Source organism: Manacus candei, unplaced genomic scaffold, assembly GCF_025592945.1.
Source record: "Manacus candei isolate 608988 ecotype Guabito, Panama unplaced genomic scaffold, ASM2559294v1 h1tg000015l, whole genome shotgun sequence".
Classification (NCBI taxonomy): domain Eukaryota; kingdom Metazoa; phylum Chordata; class Aves; order Passeriformes; family Pipridae; genus Manacus; species Manacus candei.
The window spans coordinates 24,025,655-24,042,004 of NW_026138063.1; the positions used below are offsets into that span (position 1 = coordinate 24,025,655).

The 16,350-nt window shown below is 45.3% G+C and overlaps 1 protein-coding gene across 2 annotated transcripts; it reads right to left on the reverse strand.

Annotated features, from left to right (window-relative positions):
- Nucleotides 1-15: 15 nt before the first annotated feature.
- AMMECR1L (AMMECR1 like) lies at nucleotides 16-15,155 on the reverse strand. 2 transcript variants are annotated; one of them, XM_051781155.1, is made up of 7 exons: nucleotides 14,873-15,155; nucleotides 12,410-12,854; nucleotides 7,066-7,176; nucleotides 6,498-6,612; nucleotides 5,667-5,757; nucleotides 4,590-4,686; nucleotides 16-3,430 (listed from the first exon to the last, which is right to left on the reverse strand). In XM_051781155.1, the coding sequence occupies exons 2-7, from the start codon at nucleotides 12,814-12,816 to the stop codon at nucleotides 3,319-3,321; spliced, it is 933 nt and encodes a 310-aa protein (XP_051637115.1). In that variant the 5' UTR covers nucleotides 12,817-12,854; nucleotides 14,873-15,155; the 3' UTR covers nucleotides 16-3,318. The 2 variants fall into 2 exon arrangements, with proteins under 2 accessions (XP_051637115.1, XP_051637116.1); XM_051781156.1 differs by lacking the exon at nucleotides 14,873-15,155 and adding an exon at nucleotides 14,353-14,621.
- Nucleotides 15,156-16,350: the final 1,195 nt, after the last annotated feature.

Consider the following 16,350-nt stretch of genomic DNA (forward strand, 5'->3'; position numbering starts at 1 on the left):
GGACAGTACAAATAATCTTTATCTATTATGATTTATTCTCTACAATACTTCATTAGAGGATAGAGTTCAATTATTTACACTCAGAAGTTATTATATAGGTAGGAGGCAACCAAGTGTAATACAAAGAGTTGGTCTGACATCTCTGCACTGAAGGTCAAAAGAGGTCTTCTGCTTTAAGGAAATAAATTAACCAAAAAAACCCAACAAAACAACATGTAGTTTCCAGAATACAAACAGAAAAACAGCACTAATGGTCAGTGAAGATTGCAGAGGTTTGTTAATGTACTATGAAAACAAATTATTCTGTGCAAAGGTTAAAATGAACTCTTAGATTTCCTTATAGATTTTTTTTTGTTCTGATAAATTGTAGATATGTGATATTTTGACTACAAAACGTTCCCAAACTGAAATGGCCTCAGTTGAGATTGACTGTTGAACAATACAAAAAAAAAAAATTAAGAACCTCACAGTGGAAACATTCCAACACTGACAGACTCCAGTGATCAAAGACATTCTCCTGTAGTTACTGTAAAACAAAGACATTTCATCATTGCAGTGAGATTATTTCTCAGTTGTGGTTGTCATGAGAATAAGCCCTTCTAGACCAAAAGGCACTTGCTTCTAAGGATGAGTTAATCCAGATCTAACCAGGTAACAGCTGCTTTGAGGAGCAGTTCTAACCTGCTGTCCCCAGCCAAGCAGCCACTCGTAGCAGTTGGTCACTGATTTTGGTTGCCTTCATCTTGAGACAACTCAAAGTACATTTTGTTTCTAGTTCACCTCTTTCATCCTTATGCATAGCTGCCGTGTAATGATCTAGAAATGGGATTATTTCCTGAGACCACCTGTCCTTGTCATACATTTCTCTGAGCTAACTTAGCTACTGACACAGTTTTCAACTGATTTTATAGCTGGACCCTTATGGGACAAAAGCTGGGAGGGCCTGTTCCTTAGGCAGCAGACCAGTGTTTTCTGACCTGCCAGCTTCTCTTCTCACTGCAACAAGACAAGAACACAGTACATATTCAGAGGCATTTTTGTTTTTGTTTTTTCAAACAGACTGAGTGGGGAAATAGAAGTGGGAGAGGATAAGACTTCCCCAGTCCCAAACCATCTGTCCCACTTTAGGCTTAAACCGAGTCACTCAATCCTAAAATTCCGTTCTTTAAAAAAATTACAGCTAACCCTCCCCACCCCACCCCTTAGTCATCCCTAGTCAAAGAAACTGAAATCAGGAAAACACTATACACTGTTGAAGACACAGAACAGGGCAAACATCTGAAAAAGAAACAGTATAGTTGAAAAGCCTGGCACTGTACGCCTGCATGACCAGTCTCACCGAGCGTGCTCAGGGGTGAAGTTTTAGCACCATTTTTTTGCTTTTTTTAAACCTTTTAGAAATTAAATTCTAACATAGAACACTTGAACAGTAATGAGTGTAGCCCTATGTATCATACTGTTTGACAGCTGAAAGGTAAGTGGTATGTCCAGAGCTGACCCCACCCTCCCCCATCACTACATGGCACCTGGGAGAGTAATTACAAACTGGAGTGGTTTGTAACAAGACCAATTTATTCTCAGCAGCAGGAAGTTATGAACAATCCCTTCATCTTCAATTGCTTTCCAACAACACCACAAGGGAAAAGTGGCAATTTGTAAGAATGACCCAGTACAGGGCGAAAGCTGGGTCGATGCTGCACCGTTAGCCAGAGTAACCTCCCTCACAACTCTCCTCTCCAGCAGGATGTTACACCAACACAGAGCAAAACTGCACAGTTGTGTGTTGCCTCCTTAGGACCAGGAGCAGCAGCCTGCAGTTCTTAGCTTCCCACCAGCCCTATACCCTGCCGTGCCAGGGCAGAATTTCAGGCTTCAAACACCAGCCAATGACCCCACGCAAGCAGGCTCTAAAGATACGTGCAACCAAACAGCCATGACTCTCCTGTGCACTTGTATCTGCTTTCCCAGCCATTACAGACCCTCCAGAAACTTGGAAAACAAACCAACCAACACCACCCCAAACTATATTCTGAAGTCCAGTTACCTTACTGAGAGAGTGTCATAATTTAGAGTTCATGACATCCTCAACGATGCTGCAGAATAACAATGGGTAACTTAACTCCCTCTTAGAAGAGAGTATTTCCTGTGATCATCAACCGTGGGAGAAGAAATACAGAATGCACACGAGTTTCACCCAGTTTGGGTAGTGGAGGTTCCCCACTCACTGCCTTGCTGTGGTACAACTAAGCTGATAGATCTTAGCAGTGGAACTCCACACCTCTATTCCATAGGCCTGCTACGAACTGGAACAGTTCCTGTCCTGAAGATCAGTAGTCACACTGGAGAAAGTGGCTGTCCTAGCAATAGGAAGGTCCCCAAGACAGTTAGCTTAAATTAAACAAATTTCAGTCACTAGTCTCATTGTATGACCACAGTCAGTGCCATGCAAACCCCTCCCCAGCCCTAATCCAATCTGCTACGAATATTTGGAAACAAAACTTGGTCTTAACAGACTGTCCAGGGACACACAAGTACCTTTTCCTCTCCATAAACAGCATGTGCCATGTTGCTCTCTGACAGGCACAACAGCATGCTGTTCCATAGCAGGCTTCATCACCAAGTTCTGTCTGAAAACCCAGAAAACTGTAAACCAAGAGAATTTCTAAAGAATTCGACCTACCAAGGATCCGAGCCTTAAAGCCTTCTAGGGTTTATTTAAATAATGGATTCATTTTTCACATCTCTAAGTGTTTTCTGTTGGTGAGGATGGGGTGCCATCCAGGTGTTCGACCCGCCCCAGTATCATGATGTCCACCTGTGATGCGTGGGGACTGCAATCAGCTCTCAGTACACAACAGATACCGGAGTTAAAAAAAATTAAAAAGAACCTAAAAAATGTTTTGTTGGACTCCGTTGCCCAGGCTGCCAGGGGAATGCTCCTACTTGATCTGGGGGGCTTCCATAACAAGCAACTCAAGTTTCCACAGTGTCAGTAACACCCAGGAATGGATCAGTCTGAAGCAGCACTTTCACTCCGAGAGGTCTTCTGCACCTCACGACAGTTCGTAGGCATGGAGCCCCAATCCAACTGAACCCCCACTCAGAGGGAAGGCTGAGATAAGGCTTGGGCCCCTGAAGTCCTGTCACGCTCTCGTTCTCCCCCCAGGTCAGCAGGAAGGCAGACTTGGCAACGGAAGCTAGCATCATAAAATGGTGCAGTAATAGAAGTAACTGGACCAGGAAGAGGAGGCGTCTGCCCCAATGATATCGTAGCCGTTGGCAGCAACTGGGGAGTGGGACTGGTCATGCAGCCGTGTGTCAGGAGTAATGATTGTAGAGGGGGGGGGCATGAAGAGTGCCATTCTGGAAACAATGCTGGCGGGAGGCCATGTACTCTGCATAACTGATTGTCACCTTCTCGCTGCGGTACCTGCGGGAACAGCGGCAGAGAAATAACGTCAGCACGCACGGGGGGACTGAACAAACCCCAGCCATCACTTCACCCCTCAGCTCACAGCCAGTGACGGACAAGAGGAGAGCACTGCCTTTGGTACTGCCTCATGCAGCAGTCTCAATAACCTATCTGAGCTTGAATTAGCTTCAGTGTCCCAAAAGCTGAGCCCTAGTCAAGGTGATCCTAACTAAGGGATGCCTGAAGTAGCACACATAACACAAATTATCAATTTGTATTCTTTTTTATCCACTTGCAGGGGGCAAAAATGGCATGAGAAGTTTGCTGGAAGAAGACTCAGTTACAATGGCTAAATAATCAGTATTTCACTATTGTTTACTATTGTGGTTATCTTCACATTTGAAAGGCTGGTGAAAAAAATGATGGAGAGGTGTGTAAAGAAAGGTTAGTTATACCATATAAGTGACAGTCTATGTTGTAAAATCAGAATTCACAAAATTTGAAATTCCTTTAGCGATCAGAGTTTTCCAGGTTTTCCTAGAGCACACTACACAACAGATAAACAAAGTGGTTGTGAGTTGCACTAAGACCAGATTTTAATGAAAACCTTCGTCCTGTCCTCTTCTGTTAAAAAAAACCCTGCACACCCAACTCATTTCTCCAGAGGTAAGAAACGACCTGATAAATTAATGTTTCTATACAAAACCAGAATGTCCCAATTTTTACTAACATAAAGGGAGCAGAAACCAATAAGACAGCTGGGGGTATAGAAAAGCAAGCAAATTCTGAAAACCAGCCAAATTCAAGTGTGGTTTGAAGACAGCTGTCGGCTACAAATAGCTCCAGCATCCACAGATGACCACACTGAGAAAAGGAAGTTCATTGAAAAGATACTGAAAAATCAACCTTTTTAACTTTCAAAGGTTCTGCTTCTGATCTTTCACATAGATGGTAATATTAAAACCAGTGACCCTTCTCTCAGAAAATGCCAACTTTGATCCTGCCTGGACCAAACATATTGTGCTTCATCCCATTACACGTGGCATTTCTGGTTTGGTCTTTCACATTACATGTCTCATCTGACAGAGGCTGAAGACTTACATCAAGCACAAATACTTTAAATTATCCACAAAACGCTATAAAGCAAAATTAAAAGATGACAAATACATCAACTTACCTAGTGAGTTTAATTGTTTTCCTAAAATCATTGGTAATTGGAGCCTTAAAGCCACCTTTCCTGAGTAAGGAGTCTATGGTCTGGATCTGATCCCAGTCTATTGAAAAATAGAAGTAAGGGAAATTTTTCAGTATAAAAAAGATGTTTCAGAAACATAAGAGATGCATTAAAAGGCCTCTAGAAAAGCAAACGACTAAACAGGAAACTGAGCTTTAGAAATCCCAGTGTTGAACTGGACATACATGGCCTGATGTATGTACACTATCTGCACTTGCCAACCCCTTTTAATTCCTACTGGAGCTGGTCTATGAAACAGTAATCCCATTTTCCATATGACCTCTCTTCTTATAAAGGTCTGTGCCTTGCTTCTGTTGTGGGGACCCAAAACTGTTTCACCATGTGCCACTTCAGTTTAGCTCCATAAGCCTTGAAAATAAGAGAATACTTAGCTCTTGACATAGACAGACTGGGATTGATGCTCTAGTGATAGCACAGTGCACTGCTATGTGAGAGATCAGAGTTAAAATTACTACCTTAGTCTTTTGCCCCAGAGCCAGGAGGGTGTAACCACTCCACTCTGCTAAGTGGAGGAAAGGAGGCAATATTTTGAGCAGTTACCATGGTGACTGCTACTCTATTTGAGTGGGAACTGTGCTCCAGAGGGGCCCTTTTCCAGCCCTCCTCTGGAGGATGCTACTTTAGCAAGAATGAGGAGGAAAGGGACCCTTCTGTTGGTGCTGTGCAGCCTGCAGTTATCCGAGTTGGTGGGAGAAACATAGAAGAGGAAAGAGGCAATGCTGAATGAGGCTGGAAGATCCATACTTTGAGATCTGCTGTTTCTTAAGCCCTAAAATATTTTTACGCTAAGATACAGCTGTGCAAGGAGAGAAAGGCCAGGTGAAAACCCAGCACCAACTGTAGCAGGTGTCAGTTATCCAGATTAAGCCTGGTGGCTCCACAGCACTACTATGAGAACAGCATGACAGCATTGCAATCCAAGCCCCAAATCCATAGATTTAAGTTACCCAGTTCTGTGACACAACATGTCGACATGTTTGGCTGCCATCTCAAACCCACCTTGTTCCTTAGCAACCTCAGGTAAATACGTGGCTGTGCGTTTGACACCTTTCTCATTGATGAACTCTATTCTGATCCCATGGATACCAACCTATAGATGGAAATGAACAGCCAAATAAGAGGTGTTTGCTAGCACTGAGTCCACGATTGAGTCGTCATTCCCACAACACTGTGTATCTCTCTCTGGACAGTTTGGCTTTTGCCTGGACAAGGCCATTCTCTTCCCCACTCTCTGTTCTTACCAGGCAGGTCTCACAAGCAGCTCTCTTAGCAGCACAAAGGACCTCTGCCACCTTTCCCCACTGAGCCTCACCAGTGTCCCTAAGGCAAGTCTTGTCAGAAGTCTGACAGTTTTCCATCTCTTGTGTTGGGCAAGAGACAAAATCTCTGTACACAAGAATCATGTCTAAAATAACCCAACTACAAAGTCCACATATATACCTCCTTTTTGAACTAAATACACTTCCATGTACAAGGTCCTAAAAATCATTCACACCTTTAGTCTTAACTACTTTTTATTTCCAGTTTCTATTCACACCATCAAAAGACTTCCCAGGCTTTTACACATGTATTTACACCCATCTCCCATTGGGCCAAATCCATAAACCACTTTCATGTTTCTTTTATTCCCATTCAGATCCCTTCCCAACCAAAAGCATACTGTTAGCCCATTCTCTTCCTCCCTTCTAGTTTTTCAGACCCATTTCTTCTACTTCCAGTCTCTTCTATCCCCACACACCCCTGTAACGAAGGAGACACATCACCGTGTACTAACCCGAACCCGAACGGAATGAGAGAGGGATGCAGAGTTCCAAATGCACCTGTTCTCACCTCCCAGTCCAGGTAGTCACTGGCATCCTCAAAGTTAGTGAGGAGGGAGACAGAGCAGAAGAGTTTGGGCAGCTCCTCGCGGGTCAGGGGGGGAAATCGGCTGTCCTTAAGTGCACTAAAGGGAAGAGAAGAAATACTGCCTAATACAAGCACCAAACTGAAGTGTCAGGTACTCAATGATTCCTCTTTTGGTTATGCCTCCGTGAAACACGTTTCTCTGCTACTGCAGAGAAAATGACTTGCATCCCTCCTTAATCCAGTAAACTGTAATGCCAGTGATGCTGTCCAATACCTACCACAGTAAGAGAGAAAATATATGCTACAGAAGATGTTAAAACTGTTAGCATGCAAGACAGATTTGCAATTAGCCTTAAAATGTCACCTGTTGCAAAGATGTTCCACTAAATCCTGCTATCCCCCTCACCCTGGATATCACACACTTCTCAGGTGTATTTTATTGTGAAGCACATTACACTGAACCATGTTGATCCAACATACTAACCTTGAATCCTTACAGGTTTTCAGCAAACGAAACTAGTTTCAGATTTATTTCATTTCCAGCAGTTACCTGGTTAATGTGTATTCCCTGAGTCCTGAGTGAAGGTTCATGGCTGAGAAGGTCCCGATGCAGCCACGAAGCCGCTTGTCTCGCCCCGTCTTCCACGTCACAAAGAGTGGACTGGAAAGGAAAAAAACAAAAGAAACCTTCCAGCCCCTAGGGATATTTGGCTGCTAAGAGGAGAGTACCAAGGTGTAAAAGAGCACATGCACATACCCTTGCTTTCTCTCTCTCCAGTGAACCCCAAAAGGCAGGTTTGCTCACCTGCTGCCCAGCAATGCCCAAACCTCGTGCCCACCCCCTGCCACACTCCATCATCTCCCTCCACCTTTTCAGCATACTCACTCCTCTCCAGCAGTGCTCTGCAAGTCATCCATGGACACCTTCTTGGACAGATTCTGCACTGAATCTAATGAGGGATATGGTTGTTTGACCCCACTGAGTACCTGTCAGTATTGGCTGCACTTCACAGCATCCACTAATTTACAGGACAGCCCATATAAAAATCAATATAGGTGAAGCAAATAAGATTAGTTACTTATAGTACCAGTGAACCTGAAAGATCCTCAGGCATTCTGCAATTCATCTATAAATCAGATTTGCAATAAAAGTTTTTCTTTTTTTTTCTTTTTTTTTTTTTTTTTTGTTTTGTTTTGGTTTTTTGTTTTTGTTGTTTTGTAAAGGAATAAAGAGAAAGCCAAATTATTTCTTTCCCTGTTACTTCCATGAGGATCTGACTTCTGGGTCCATCCCAAAGGCATGAGCACTTTATGGCCAATCTTTTGCTTACTTTCCATTTGATTTATATTTACACATATTCTCTCCTGTTGGACACAAACCTAAATCACTATTGTTCCTACTCAAACATCACCTGGATTTCCATTTTCCTGCCTACTATCAGGAATTTACAGGCATAACAGTAGATTCTCAAACTCAGCAGGCTCATTTCAAGCTGTTAAACTAGAACCCATGACTTAGCCTCAAAGAAAAACAAGTTCAGAACAACAGAGCTCTGTGAAGAGATAAACAGGTAAAGATGACTGTCAACATTAAATGCAAAAAACTAACTTCTACAGAAGTGAGTGAAATTGCAAAGAATTGTAGAAACACTAAAGAAAGGACAGTGGTGGCTGCAGCTTTACAAGAATAACCAAACATCTGGAAAATTTTGTAAGGCAACTGATGATGTTGTTCTAATTATAAAACCAGGATGAATGATTCTACAAGTTGTTCAGATTACAGAGTATTGAATACAAGACATCAGTCTGTGGATTTCTACAGAACTTTAAGTAGCATGATAGAATGTGATTTTCTGAGATTAAACACTGACAGGAGTTCTGAGCCATCAAGACTGATTCAACAACACTGCTCAGGCATTTACTTTCCTCACATACTCGAAGCTCTTGTAAGCAATGTATCCTTGCAGCAAACATTACAAAAAATACTAAGATCTTCTGTTCAGATAACAAAACCAGCACAGAGTGTGGATGATTTCTCAAATACAGCAACAGAACTTCTAAGTTGTCAGAACACAATTTAAACTCTAGTGATAAATCAATGTCGAGTGATGTTCCTCAGAGCAACAATGGAATTAAAAACTATCACAGCATAAATCCATCATTCAGGATGTAGTTACCAGCTGTGACCAATGGCAGAAGTACTACCCAAAATAGCAAATAGCCTGTAAGTGATAATTGTGAAGGACTTTGCCCACAGAGGAAGCAGAAACATCCTTCCACACCCAACAACAACCCTATTGTTGCTTGACCAAGACGGGATTTGCTGTTCTAGTTTTCTGACAACACTTCAAAGCAACTTGCAGGAGATCATTGCTCTACATTTTATATGGCTACCATATGTTGCAAGAGCAAACAGAAACAGAGTGTAAGAAAATACATTAGAAAGCTTACAAAAACCAAAAAAAGACACTAAACTTACACAGGAGAACTCTGAGAAACACTACTGTCACAAGTTCAGTGGAAATTTCCCTAATCTAATTAAAGTTTTGAAACCATTGCTCAGCCCATGTGACACTCATCCCAAACAGGAAAGGCAAGGAGAACATAAAACCCATCACTCTCAGAATACAAATCTAAGCAAGTTCCCCTTCAATTCAAATTGCAGGTTCACATTTTCAATTTGCCTCTTTCCCCTTCCAGAGGGAACAAAACCACAACCCATATTTCCACTGAGCGTTCTGTGTCTATAATAGAAGAGATATTATCAGAAGGGACAGGATAATTGCATTCAGAAGGCTGTCGTATCTTAAAATACTTTAAAGCACATTTTAAACAATTTTTCACTGTGGTCAGAACAACCGAGGCATAAAAAGAAGAAATACACAATTTTGTAAATGTATATAAAATTTCACTATTTTCACAGCAGAAAAGATGTTTCTGTCTCTGAAGAATAAATGCACTCAGCAAATTGCAGGTGCAGCTGACAGTAAGTCCATTGTTCCAGAGCCCCTCCTTGAAAAGTGTTATTTCCTAGATGCACTAAGAAAAGTCACAACAACCTTTTGTCCACCTTCACCCAAGAGCACTTACATGTACTTTGCAGCCATACCCTCAGCAGATTATGGCAACTGTTTCTTCCCCAGACACAACATCCCACTTAGCTGTGTTTGATGAGGGTTTTTAGGCTGAGAGGGGAATTTCAGCAACTAAAAGCTAGCTTCTCCAATTGCAACTACAAAGGGAATTTTAAAGTGGAAAAATACAGCCTGTTCAAATCAGAGTTTAGCTTGTACTCGGGAAAAACCTGTTACAGAACAGATTTTATGATGCAAGTTCCTTATTATTTGTCTTGCATGGCAACTGGAAACTTCCATGGTGTAGTTTTAGCACCAGTTTGTAATATCTACTATTAACAAATCAGATTGAAGTACAAAAGTAGAAGAAGCAACCGATTAACTATTTGCACAGGTTCCAAGTTGTAATTTCTTCCCATAACCTGAATATTAAAGTGGATATTTTCTTCCTTTACCAAGTTAATTCAGACATAACTGCAAGTCTTGCATTTCCACTGTCTCTCCATTGATTTGTGAATGTCAGTGCTAACACTGGAATAAGGGAACCTTACTCTATAGGTATCTTACCATAATTCCCATCAGGATTGTTGTCCATGAGCATATCCCCTCAAGATGGTAACTGAAATTCATGGTGGTTCTCAAGTCAGAACCCTGTAACTTTTATGTTATTACACTATTTATGCCAAATCCTGCCCTTCACACCTACTTTTGTCTTTACTTTGGGGTTCAGCACCAATTTAAAAATGCTATCCAGAACAGGCTGTGCCTCTTTCTATTCCATCAACAGTCTGTCCAGGGAGACTTCCTGGATAAACCTTTGTTTTACTCAAAGATCTCTTCCACTGACATTCATTATGTCACAAAGGGCCAAAATACAAATTATTTCTGTATTTTCACTTTGCTTACTCCTATATTTAATGACATTTGCCTTGAAGTTCATTCCATGAGTGTCCCAAGTGGGACAGCTCATCCTTATGTGCTGCTCTACAACAGAGCAAACCCCATGCTTTTCCCTGGGGAACATCCAACTATTTGCTGGAAGCAAAAGCATAAATGCTGAAACACAAGAAAATTTAGGTAAGCATTTGCCTGCAGGGGAAGAGGAGGTAAGGGCTGGTTATGCTTTGCTGGTGTGCTGATCTAAAAGTCTTGTAATTATGAGCACAGAAATACCCAATGAGCAACTTTGAACTTTTCAAATCTGGGCATAATATTCAACCAGCTGCTATTCCCCAAAGGATGTCCTTTTTGAAACTAGTCAACAGAAAAAGCAACAAAATCCAGCCAGAAATCTCCTCTGACACCAAAAGAATGCAGCTGTGTAAAACCATCTCTCTTACTGACTTAACAGAACAACAGCAAAAAAAACCCCTCTGCGTTTCAAGTGACACAATAATAAGCAGACTAACATAAAATGTTCTAAAAGGAGCCTACCCAGGGTACGTAGCAACAACAGCAGAAATGTTTCAGCCTGGGGAGTCCCTGGAACTATCTGAGAGCCTGGTCCAGAGCATTTCTTCATTCATTTGTATTTACAATATTAAACAGCTTAGTGTGTGGCAGCATTCAGAACATGTATCCATAATCCTACTTGGAAAATAACTGCATGGAAAGCACAACCCACATCCATCCTGACAGGCAGTAAGGTGGGCAGACACTGAATACACAGAAAAAGTCCTTGACCTGTTTAAGCCACTGTTCCTTTACATCAATTTAAAATTCATTAACTTAAAATAAAAAGTTGTTGACACCATTAATTTATCTATTGTTCTGGAAGAGGCCCCTGGAGGAGTGTCAGAAAGTCTATCTGTCATTGATCTTTCCCATATAATTCTTTCACCAAACATTTTAACAACATTAACATTTCCACACCTACGCATTCAACCTTCAGATAAACATTAGCTGAATCTCACCAAAGCCAAACAGCTTCATAAATCCTTCTCCTCACTTCTGCTCATACACATCTCCTTTCCCCCTAACCTTGGTATCGTCCTTGAAAGTTAACTCTCTTGGCAGTGCTGGTTCATGGTTGGACTCATGTTTTTCTAAATGATTCTATGATTTCTCCTCACATTGCCCAGCTAACACTATCTTCCCAAAGTGTCTTCTATAACTGGCAATTTTTTGATTCCCCTCCCTGCTAAACCCATTAACTAGGACAGCTGAACAGCCTTGTGAGTGTCCTTGCCCAATTTTCACCAGCTCAGCATTTGTTTCAGGATGAGCTGGAAACTTGTTTCAACTTCTTACTTTATTCCCTTTCCATTTGCTTTGCAGAAGGAAGTCTATTGCCTTGTCTCTTCACCAAGTCAAGTGTCTCCCATTAGCTGGAGCCTCTTCAAATTAACAATGTTATTTTACTGTTCTGTTAGAACAGTTTTGCAGGGGGAATCACTCAGTTAAGTTTTTGCAAAGGAATCTATTCAGAAAGAAGGGGGCAAACTTTTACGTTACCATGAAGTGGGTTTGCACTTCTCAGTGAAGGACAGTGTCTCATGGGACACAGGAGACTGTGAGCTGAAGAAGCACACCTCCTCAAACTTAGCCCAGCTCTCTTTCTGTAGAGCTAAGCATGTTCTCCCCTGAAGGCCACTCTTCAAAGCTCGCTCGCTTCCACCAAAACCCACAATACTTTACTCCTTCATGCACTTACAGCCCATCATTTTTAGTTTCTGGCAGACAAAGCAAGCAGCAGAATGTCCCCCCTCCCCCAGCACACCAGTTTTCCTACTCCCCAGAGGAAACCCTTCACCTCCATCCAACCAAGCCACAGCAGCTCTGGCAGCTCCCAGCTCTCCTCCCCCAGGCAGATGTACTCACTAGGGGTCATTGGTAAATCGAGGAAGCCGTGGCTGAGGGAACCCGTAGAGATGACAGTAGAGTACATCAAAGCAGTAGCAGCACATTTCCGCTGTCACCACCAGGTTCTTGGTGCTGTTGGCAGTTCCATTGGGCCGAGTCAGTGGGCTCAAAGCTCCTGAAGTGGGATTCATTCGAGTAACTGGGGAATTTCCTGGGCCCAAAGTCAAGTCAGATACGTTCTCCCTTCCATTATTCCCGTCTGTGTGCTGGTGGTTCTGAAGAGGACCTGAACTGGAGCCTGGTACAGTTGTGGTCTGATTCCCATGACTGTGCGTTCCACTCCCAGACAATTTGGGCTTCTTCACCCCACAACAGCCAGCTGCCAGCTTGGGCTCAAGTGGAGGAACACAGCGTCTTTTTCCCATCCTGCTTCAAAACTTGCTGCCTGGAGCACTGTAGAACCCTGGCAAGGAGGGGGTGGGGGATAAAAAAAGCAACACACAAAGAGTTACAGGTGAAGAACTTCCCTGCTTCCGCTACAGAGGAAGAAAACCCTGGCAACGTGTGACCAAGTACAGCACCAAAGTCAGTTCAGCAGGCAGAATGGGTGTTTTCACATATAAACTGAAAGAGTGTGACACAACATGTGTGAAATCACACTTTCAAGTTATTGATGAGGTGTACTAAGCACTTTAATAAGTGGTTCATCACCAAAAAACCAGTCAGACCTCCCCTAAAGAGAATGAAACTGGAGGAAAACAGAAGAAAAAAAGACTTAGGACTACAGATACACCCTATCCACGACTTTTCCTGCTCACCAATTGCACCAGTGGCAAACAAGCTGCTGACAAACCACCAGTGTATCTCCCTTCCCCATTCCCGACAGCAGAGTGACAGCAGCCCCAAATGACATCTTGGGGTTGGACTCCCAGGGGTGCTGACCTTGATTTAGCATTGGCAAGATCAAAGAGGAGCTACAGGCACTGAAACAACAGACTATTTCTAAACAACAGACTGTTTTCCAGACCACATGAACTGGAATCTGTATTTACTTTCCAGGACTGGGTGAATCAATAGAGCTCACAAGTAAACACACAGGGTGTACAGTCAAGATGTGTAGGACAGGACGAGCTGAAGACAGAGCAGTCTGAGCAGAGGGAAGTGATAATGGCAGGAAACAGGTATGATGTAAAAGAACAAACCAACTCAGAGCAGCGTTTTGTTTGCAAAGAAGAGAATTAGCTCATGCATCACATGAAGGGATGGAACAAACACGGGCAGGAAAGGCTGTGCAGTCAAAGATGAACAAAGATGACAGGCAAGGACCACAGGTCAGTGTCAGGCACTTAAACACCCACATCACCACGAGATCAAACATACTAAGAGAGGGAAAACCAGCTCCCCATCTGTAAAATGAGGCTGGAAAGCACAAACACCGGGAGAACAGCACAGAGCACTGAAGCCACACTCGGCTCTCACGAGTACCTGGGCACTTCAGTGACCATCAGAGCACCGCTCCAACCCCCCCGGGCGTGTAAGCGATGCCTGAGCCGACAGCACGGACACAGAACCGCGGGGTGGGGGGAGACACGCACTGAAATTCAGGGTGTGACAAGTCCCTGCCTTCTCTGCACGTGCAAACAGAGTAAACTTTATCCACGAAGTTTCATCGGCCATGGCAAGGCTCACACAATCCTGAACTGAACCAGGACTGGTGTAAGACGTGTTCAGAGATGCACACAAACCACGCGTGCCTGCAGTGCTTGCTCTGCTTAGGGACCCTCACCTCAAGGCTTTAAAGAGACCGTAAGGAACAATTTACAAGACCTAACGAAAATTAAAATTTTTCCTCGATCTCTACCTTTGCAATAATAATAAAATAAGAAACCAAACCAAGAAAAGGAAAAGCATAACTTTGACAAAGTGAGCATGTAAATGTTTCAGTGCTTATTAAAAGTTACCTGCTCTGGCTCAGTGAGGGTGCTGGGATAGATGAGCCTTCCCCAGTTACCACTGAAGGCTCAGCCGCATTGGGGAGGCTAAATCATTATTTATTCATTTGGAAGCACAACACTTGATTCAGAATCGGAGACGTGGCAGGGGCAGGGGGAGCTCCCCTCTCCTCTCCCCTCCTCTGCAGCAGGGGCCTAACAAAGGCGGCCGCCCCGGCGGCTGCTCGGCTCCGGGCCCGCTCCCCGGGGGCGGGTGGGGGGCACACCGGGACACCGGGGCCGGCCGGGCCCTGCCCCGCGCTCCCGCCCACAAACTTTGCAGGGTGTTCGGGGAGGCCCCGCGGCCCCTCGGGACACGGCCCGGGGTGACCCGGGGACCGCCGGTACCCCCAGCCCGACCCCCGGGGCAGCACCGGGGCCGCCAGGGGGCGCCGCGGAGCGGGACCCCCCCGCTCCCGCCCCCGGCCCGGGCGGTTGGCCCGCCGAGCCCCCGCGCCGCGGTGCCCCCTCACGGCCGGGGGTCACCCACCTCCTGCACCCGTCCCGGCTGCTCCTCCGCCTCAGCCCCGCCGCCGCCGCTGCTGCCCGGCCGCCTTCTGCCGCCTCATGGGGCCATGGGCCTGGGCGAGGCTCCCCAGAGAAGCGGGCCCGGCGGGCGGGGGAGCGGGCAGGGCCCGCCGCAGCCGGGGCTTCCCGGGGCGGCCGGAGGACCGGAGTGAGGCCGCGGGCAGGTCCGCCGCTATCCCGGCAGCCTCGTCCTCCTCCTCCCCTTCCTCCTCCTCCTCCTCCTCCCGGCCGTGAGGTAATGAGGGACGGACGCTCATAGTCCGCCAGCCTCCGGGCGGCGCCAGCGCGGCCACGGCGCGGGGCGGGCGCTCGGCCCCGCGCGGGACCATAGAGACACGCGCTTCCGCGCCCTCCCCGTCACGTGACGCGCCGCACGTGCGGAGACAAACAGTCCGGGGGCGGGGCTCACATCACGTGACAGAGGTACCCCGCTCCCATTGGCCAGCGATGGCGGTGACGGCAGCGGGGGAGGGGCGTGCGGCCGGGAGCGTCCATTGCGCGGCTCGGAGCGGGGGTGCCTTATTGCCCCCCCACGCCCCCTCCGCGCTGGGGCCTTGGTCCGGCCCCGCGCTGAGGGCCGGTCCCGTGCCCCAGGGGATAAAAACAGCCCCGGCCGGCGGCACGGTCTTACCTACGGTCATAGCGGGGCAGAAACCGCTTCTACGGCAGGAGCCAATGGCACAACCGCACCAGAGCTAAAATGTACTTTTTTTAGTATTTCCAATTGCCCGTCGAACACGCAAATCCTTTCCTGCACCTTTCTACATAGCACTGTAAAAAAGAACAAACGCAGAGAAGTACTTACTCCATCAAGGGTTTTAGGACACCTGGCAGAAACACAGGCTCTGTATCCATTCTAAGAGGAGAGAATCTCCTCCAGCGGGTCGGTCTGTGGGATGAGAGTTACTGTAATAAAAGATTCTGTGGCTGTTGGAGGCGTTCCTGGTGTTCAGCAGGGGCTGGGATAGAGGAAACCACAGGGCTACTTCCCAGTTACCTCCTGAGAACACAACCATAACACCTGAGCAAGCTGAAGAGCAGATTCCACTATACACTTGCTGCCCATTCAAACCCAAGAGACAAAGAAACTGGCTCAACTCTTTTAAGACTGTAAAATGGCATTTATGCGTGCCACTCCTGATCTAAGCTTAAGCAGTAAATAAGAGGCATGAAAACATGAGTTGGAGAAATCCAGACGAACATCACTGGATCTTACTGTCTCCTACAGAGTCACAAAATGGTCTGGGTTGGAAGGGACCTCAAAGCTTGTCTCATTCCACCCCCTGCCATGGGCAGGGGCACCTTACACTAGACCAGGTTGCTCCTGACCTGGAACACTATGGAATCTACATGATTTCCACAGCACTGCGGCAACTTTTTTGCCATTCTAAGGTTATGGAACAGCATCATCCTTTTAGTCTAGACAGGAGCCTTGAATAC

Coding starts and splice junctions, on each gene's coding strand:
- AMMECR1L (XM_051781155.1), bottom strand. CDS start 12,816: ATGGGAAAAAGACGCTGTGTTCCTCCACTTGAGCCCAAGCTGGCAGCT. Junction 5,758..6,497: donor GTGACTACCTGGACTGGGAG/GTGAGAACAGGT, acceptor TTCCATCTATAG/GTTGGTATCCATGGGATCAG. Junction 4,687..5,666: donor TGAGGTTGCTAAGGAACAAG/GTGGGTTTGAGA, acceptor ATTTTTCAATAG/ACTGGGATCAGATCCAGACC.